This window comes from Pagrus major, chromosome 8 (genome assembly GCF_040436345.1).
Source record: "Pagrus major chromosome 8, Pma_NU_1.0".
NCBI lineage: Eukaryota > Metazoa > Chordata > Actinopteri > Spariformes > Sparidae > Pagrus > Pagrus major.
This window is the reverse complement of record NC_133222.1, coordinates 16,393,007-16,400,611: the sequence shown is the minus strand read 5'-3', so window position 1 is coordinate 16,400,611 and position 7,605 is coordinate 16,393,007. Positions and strand designations below refer to the sequence as shown.

Sequence of the window (7,605 nt, the reverse complement as noted above, 5' to 3'; positions counted from 1 at the left end):
CGAGAGGAGGGAGGGAGGGAGGGAGGGAGGGAGGAAGGGAAATGGTAGGATACTGCCAGTGACTACAGGGGCTTATTTCTTCTTTTAGAGAATAAGACATGGAAATAAGGAAAGGAGAGAAGGGATTCATGTGGAGGTATTGTGCTGTAAACTTGGCCCTGGGACAATTTTTGGTACTGTGGCGTAACAGGGACTAATGAAATGCAGATAGAGAGCAAAAAGAGGAAGAAAATGATGGGTGACACTGTCATAGGTACGCCTTAAAGCTCACTTGCCAAACCTTAAAGGTCTGCGCGCTCACTCATGCTTCACTGAATATTGCGCCCACAATGCAGTGCGGTAGACCTCTCTCTGACGAATTAAGCCCCTCTGTGGAGCACTGGCACAGGAGATAATCAGATGTTCAATTTCTTTCTGTGTAGAAAAGGTTTTAAGAATTGTATTATATATTTTTTTTATCGTGCAGTCTTTATGCGGAAAGCTTTATAAGGAAAAAAATTATCTTTTTAAATGGATCACCTTGTGGTGCGGATAGTGTTTTTATTAGCCTGTGTGTGCGTAGATGTCTGTGCGAAGTGCAACATGTGAACAAGAGCGTGCGTTGCTGAACTTGAGTGTGTGTGAATGTGTGGGAATGTGTGTGCACACACAGGATGCCTACTGTCAGGCGTGAGGGCGACGGGACGCCTGCTTTCTGTCATTTTAATCCCCCATACCCAGTGACACACTGGAGCCTGCGCTCTCACCGAGCTTTTTGACAGAAACCAAAGGGTCCTCACAAGGACACCGGTTAATCTAGCAATGTTCAGGCTCAAATGAATGACGGGTCACCAGTAGTTTCAGATATATTTGAGTTAAATTCTTTGCTTTTTGACTCAGATTTGCTTCAAGCTGGATTGCCATTTGTGCTGGTGGAAGTCGATAATAGCACAGTCTGTCTCCCTTTATTGTACAGTGCCATGATACATTCCACTTCAACTAAAGCACAGGACATTTCAGATGTTTTTAAAACACATTTCAGTTAATGACTGTTTAAAGATATTTTTCTTTGCTGTAAAACCTTTTTTTAGTGTGTCAGCAAGATGCAACTTTATTCTGCCATAGAGCCATGACTCTCATGTTAGCCCTGCAATAATGTCAGAATACCATGAGCCACAATAGACAGTCATACTAGCTTATTAAATGTATTCGCAAACAGTAGCAAATCAGCAATATGTTTGAAATTTCCAAATTGATTCACGCATCGTTAGTGTTCATGATTTTTAGTGCCATTTTTTTAGTATTACTCATGTAATGTTCCAAATACTCATCAAGCATTCTGCCTATAAAAAAGCTATGAAATAGCCTATTGCTGATGTTAATTACCTGCCAGAGATGCAGCTGGTACTTAAATTGTACGTTTTGAAAGAACTACAGTGGTTTTAGCCTTTGTATGATGTTGGTGAGGTCAGAATCAATCATGTACATAATTGTTATCGTAATTGAAATGTTGATATGTCAGTGTCAGAGCCGAGATGTCGACAGGGTAGGAATGAGGGCTTGATATTTCTTGGGCCATTAAACGCCACCACGTTTCATCCCCGAATTATAGGTTTTTGCTGTTGACAGATGATTTAATTGTGCTCCCTGTATCTGATCATGGATGTGTGTAGTTGACAGAGCGTGACGAGCTCCAGAGACCCCAGAATGTTAACGATTCCTGCCTTGGCTAGGGAGAGGTTTGCACAGACCTCGAGCCTGCCTGCCTGCCTGCCGTCTCAGCATGGCACCCTGGCATCCCGACCAACAGCACTTGGCACTGCCCACTCAGCGCAGTGCAGAGTGGCACTCTGTATAATGGAATCAGCAGGGGAGGCTTTTGATCTTAATTGCATGCCGACTGCAGACTCCATCCTTGTCTCCGCTGTTGTTTACTGCTGACTCCTCTCTCACTGACAGAGTTGATGCAAGAAGCTTCTTTCAGAGCCTTTCTTTAACCAAAAATGTGCCTTATTAAATAGGATGATACATATATATTGTTTCTAAATTATTCTATTGGTAACCTAGGTGATCATAATGATGATAGTGCTATAGACACAGCAATGTATTTGGACTTGTGATATTATGTGTGCTGTCTAAAATGCTAGATGCCCTGCTGCAGCCATTTGCGTGCCAATAGGCTGAAGACATTTCAGTATGATTTCTTTTATGGTTGCAGTTTTGATGTGTGCATTTCCTTTGGGTGTCTGTGGTGTGTGCTTAGTAGGACTTTGGTGGCAAAGGCAAAAGGCCAAAACGAATAAATGTAAAACAGTGGCCAATGTGATTTGGGTTTCCCTTGAAAATGTCTGGCATTTCTAAATTAGTCTGAAATCAAAAGGGTATCTGTATGTAGATTGAAATTAGCGCAAAATTGTTCCAACGGTGTTTTTTTTTTTTCTTGCCCTGTGTTTCTCAGCTATTCCACAGTGTGTACGATAAATGACTATCTATACTCGACAAATGACCTTTCTTACTGCTGTGCAGTTATTATTTTTATTTCTTGTTTCCTATACCATATAAATCTTTGTAAAACATGTTGAAATACTGTATTCTAACTGTATAATCCTATGCATTGAGTCCTGGGACAAAAAAAAACAAAAGAGAAAAAAAACTGTTCGTGCAGTTGTCGAGACTTTTTCCATTTTGAAACTTGTGAATGTGCTGTAATGATAAAAGAAACTGGGACACTCCATTTTCAGTGCAGGACCATTATTGGAAGCCAACGTTTTTTCCTCCCCATCCAAGGCAGCTCAGAAGATTCTCGATCTTGTACCTGATCTGGTTGTACTGGATGAACTTAATTTCACAAAGTTGTGTGTGGACGGAGCAGTTACCCACAGGTTTCATCATACACTCCTCCGTGAATAAACTCAGAGACGTATACGCCCTTCATATCTGCTGTGTTTCTTTCACTTCTACAATATTGATTTGCTTCAATAGAACACTCCGCTGCCATGCATATTGCATGAGTTATAATCACCTTGGGCGATAGAGCAACACTTGCCACAGGTAGCTGATTTCTTGTTGAGGTTAACTGAATCATTCCTGGAAGTCTTTACACATCTCATTACATTGTCCTTAGATTGACAGAAGAGCTTACAGCACAGGCAGGTGGAATAGGTGGATTTATGAAAATTATGTCTTTTTCAAACCAACCAATCACATTACGAGGGCCAAGTGCTTGAACTTGACGGTTTTCTTCAGATATTTGTGCATATTATGACCCAAAACGACTTTCTTGATAGCATCAGCCCTCGTGTGTAGCATACCCTATGATCGCTGATGTTTCCCCCCCCCAAATGCCACATCAGTTTCCCGTCACACGGCTCAGAATACAGACTGGAAGCTAAGGTCTGGCATCATGAAACGAGTTGATAATGTAAATAGCCGCACAGCTTATCTGTCATCGGCGGTGAAGGTTGAAAAATTGCTGCGAAAACATTAATTAAGCACTGACAGCTAAGAATGAAATTGGAAAAAAGAAAGATGAAAGGCAAAATTGCCTCATCTTGCTGCTTAACAAACCCAGACGCAGGGGCACAGATATCAAAGACAGACCACAGGCCTGCGCAGGCTGTCCTCTAACAGAGCAGATCATTGATGCAGCAACAGATAGAGCAACTTCAAGGGCGGCAGCCAAGGCAGGAGTGATTACACTTGATTATCGCAAACACTGCATCATGTACACTGTCCTTGATCACTGCTCCATAATCAAAGGCAACACTGTACTTTTTATTCCTATTAAGACGTGCAGCTTAAATCATTCTGGGAGTCCAAATTATTTGCTTGCAAAGCACTTATGATAAGATTTCTACATAACCATGCCCTTCAATGTGTCGAAATAAATGATACTGCACACTGAAAAATAATTATTTTAAGTCAGATCCTTTGCAGGGTTTCTCACAAGAAATTGGGTTAAAATCTGCATGTTGCTGGCTTCCGTTCTCCTGCCCGGGATGCTCCTCACACAGCAGCCAACCTCTCCTTCAGCAGGAGATGGTTGTGTTTACCAGCAGGTCGTGTTTCACTTCCACATGTTTCAAACCTTCTAATGAGATTTGGCTTTGATTTCTTCCGCCTTAGGGGAGGAGGAGGAGGAGAACTTGGTGGAAAATAAAAACAATGATGGCGTGGTGTCATTTTAAACAGTTGTTCTGATGAATAATTTAAAGCTTAACAACAACTGATTCTAGGGCTTTCTAAGCTTAGCGATCACCAGAGAGCAAATTAAAATATCCTGTTAGGGCTGCTGGCATTTTAACAGACTTAGAACTACATGATTTTAGAGTGGTTTGTATTCAAAATTCTGCATACCAGAGCGACCCAGACTATATAAGCAGACACTTAAATCAGCAGCAGTCTCTCTCTTAACAGCGGAGTATAATGGGCTGGGAGGAGAGAGAGCCGGCCGACTTGTCTGAAGAAAACTGGGAGATTGAAATTACAAGCCACAGATACAGAACTCCAAATATTAATGATAGAAAATTTCATACTGAAATGTCTTCAGCCTATCCTGTCTGTGTGTAGTGGTTTCAGTGTAGACATTATATCTGTGCACTTGCTGCAGCTATAAGCAACTTGCAGTCTAACAGTCTGGCTTCATTATTAATCTGCTGTCTGTTTCCTATAGTTTACTGAGGTAGTTATTTATTTAAATATGTAGAATCACTGAGATCAAGCTGTATTGCTTAGAGACCTATGCACAAAAATAAACATGTATGCTGTTATTATAGACAAACCACACAAAATTAACTGCACTAATCAATATACATTGGTTCCACGTTAAAGAAAGCAAATACTTCAAATCCAGGAGAAAAATGAGGGTGTTTTTATTACTCATTTAATTTTTTAAGGAGAATGGTACTTAACATTTCACCCATCCAGAGAGCGCCCTGTTCTCTAAAAAAAAAAAGAAGAAAAAAAAAAATTAATGTAGGCTGTTAAGGAACAGATGGGTTTGTTTAGCCTCAAGTCGGCCTTAAAACAATATGCAAATGTGCATTTAATTTTTTTCTGTAAGGAATTATATTCTACATACTGGCCCTGAAGAAATCCCCTGTTTATGCAATTTCAGTGTAAGAGATGGAGGGACAAAATTCTCTTCTCACTTGATTTGACTGAGACTTAAATTCCTCATTTTAGTTTTGGTTGAACCTTGGGATGCATTTTTGCACAGAATGGATAAAAGATTTGGCCCCCAATAACATGCATTGGATTCATACTACAAAGGGACATCCAGTCCAGGAGGAGCATTATAGCCTCAATAACTATTTCAACGTACATGGGCCTATATGCATTATGTAAATGGTAACTCCACTAATTCTACACATTAACAGTTTGTTCATGGGTCTTGCAGAGTAATACTACATATGTGAGAAAAAGTAGCAAAGCCTTTTGTGGCTGCAGAGGAAGCTGCATGTAATCTGATAAAGTGTCTCCGGTGATGCATCACCGGAGACACTTTATCAGACTAAACTGCATTGTTAGTAATGTAGGTGCCATGTTCTGAAAAGGAAAGCCCTACCTGTTGCTGCATGATGACTAATGACAGGTGGGCCTATTGTTAGTGTTCAATACTTTTGCTGCATTCAAGTCAATAATAGAGCAAAGTGTTGGGTGACTGAGATTAATAATATTGGGGTTTAATTCTGGTTTGTTTTTCCTACTCACAGCTAGCACACAGCATAATCATTTAGAGTGTGACGCATTCATTTTATATGACCAAAATGAGTTCAACATTGCAGCATCCACCATAAATGTCCTATAAGTGGCGACACTGCTTAGCATATCATATGTTAAGACTTGGGTCCACGAAACGTTTAAATTATTGTCTCTAACTTTAATTATCAATCCTTTTCTTAAATAGGCCACATGTTAAACTGGCACAGACAGTAAGAATCTTGTATTTGCATTTTCCCGTTTCACGTGAATGCAGCAAAGCGCGGTGGCAAATGACAGGTTTACCATCATGTGATTGACTAACACGACTGACCAATCAGCACGAACCCCGCAACCTTCTTAGCCAATAGCCAGAGACTGAGCGTTCTCTTCTCCAATCACATTAAAAAGGGGCGGGTTCTAATTTTGTTATACCCCCGCGGATGATGGAAGATGAATGAAGCGCGTAGCTAGCAGCAACTACAGAAAACAATATTACAGCATATAAACTGGCGCTAATATGTTGAAACAGGAAATCACTGAATAATAAAGACATTTGTGAACTGTGTAGAGGACCCACCTACCAGGTTCGCATGCTTGGCACGTAAACTAAGCTGGACAGGCAGTTGGTCGAGGGGGGTTGCTAATAACAAACGTTAGCATGCACAGGAAGGATCTACTCGGAGTGTATGCAAGATCGTCTGAATCAACGGGAAACACACCATCTCCTGAGGGTAAGTCATTCAAGAGGTGTCGTTATTAGTTAGGAGTGGAATTGGGTTGGCTTATTCAATATGCGGTTTGATATACAGTAGAAAACGCTCAATGCTACATAGCTAAATGTTGGCTTAGCTAGTCACCGTCAGCTGGCCCTGGTGCTGTTTATTATTTCTTGTTTTGTATCCAGTTTACTAAAACTAAACTAGTGGTACAGGAGTCTGTCGTAGATATTTTGGTTATGAGCACGTCTGGTTTCTGCTGCTGCCTAAAACCAAGCTAAATGTTTACTATGATATTATACTGGCATCCCTGCACAGTGTATCCTAAATGTCCTGTTTATAACGTGTAACCTATTTTGTTTCACTCATACAGGCTGAGGCAGCTGTGCCACCATGTACCCGAGCCCTAACTACCCCATAAAGCCCAGCTGCAACAGCAGCAACAGCAGCAGCATCACTGAGCTGCTGGGTGCCCTCTGTGACTCCAGCCTGTCTGGGGTATCATGGAAGCGCCGTGCCCTGGGAGGAGTCTCAAGAGAGGGTTTCTGCAGAGCTCTCAAGAGGTGTGCCTACGGTGTCCTGCTGTCCAAGCTATTTCAAGATGGCACCAAAGGGTCTGCCTCGGGACAGAGTGCCACAGCTAATACACCACCCAGAAACAAAGTCCTGATGATATGTTTTGACCTGCGGGTGGCAGGGTGCAGAGAGGAAGCGGAGAGGTTGGAGGAGCAGCTGGAGAGGCTGCCGGAAGGAGAATCCACTGGCCTGAAGGAAGTGGATGCAGTCCTAGAGCTCCTGGTGCACCTAGCTGGTTCAGCACCACCTCCCCCTACTTCTTTCAGCAGGGACTACATGAGGCGAGAGAGACCCGTGCTGCGAAGGCCCCAACCCTGGGGCTACCAGAGCGAGGAGCTGCAGAGGCTAGAGGCTCGTGCGTGGGGTCTAGTGTGTGGGGAGGAATGGGGGACTTTGGAGAGTTTGTGTGGAACTCAGAGGCTGATGGATGCCCCTCCGGGCTCAGGACTGCTGGCTCTGAGAACTAAATCAGAATCAGAAGAAAGATTTGAGAGGGAGACCAGGATGACGCTGTTTGGAGCATTGCAGCACACCCGCACCTCAGACATAGACATCAGACTGGACCTGCCTCCTGTGCCCAGTAATATTGATGTAACTGGGCTGGCTATAAGGGTATGCAACTATGTATCAG

General features: G+C 42.4%; 1 protein-coding gene across 2 annotated transcripts in view; it reads left to right on the top strand.

Moving 5' to 3' along the window:
* Window positions 1–6,159: 6,159 nt before the first annotated feature.
* tubgcp6 (tubulin gamma complex component 6) overlaps window positions 6,160–7,605 on the top strand; it is a 29,190-nt gene continuing 27,744 nt past the window's right edge. For both annotated transcript variants that reach the window (XM_073471634.1, XM_073471633.1), the window contains exons 1-2: window positions 6,160–6,413; window positions 6,772–7,586. In XM_073471634.1, coding sequence (XP_073327735.1) covers window positions 6,792–7,586 — 795 coding nt within the window. In that variant the 5' untranslated portion in view covers window positions 6,160–6,413; window positions 6,772–6,791. The remainder of the gene's footprint in view (window positions 6,414–6,771; window positions 7,587–7,605) is intronic.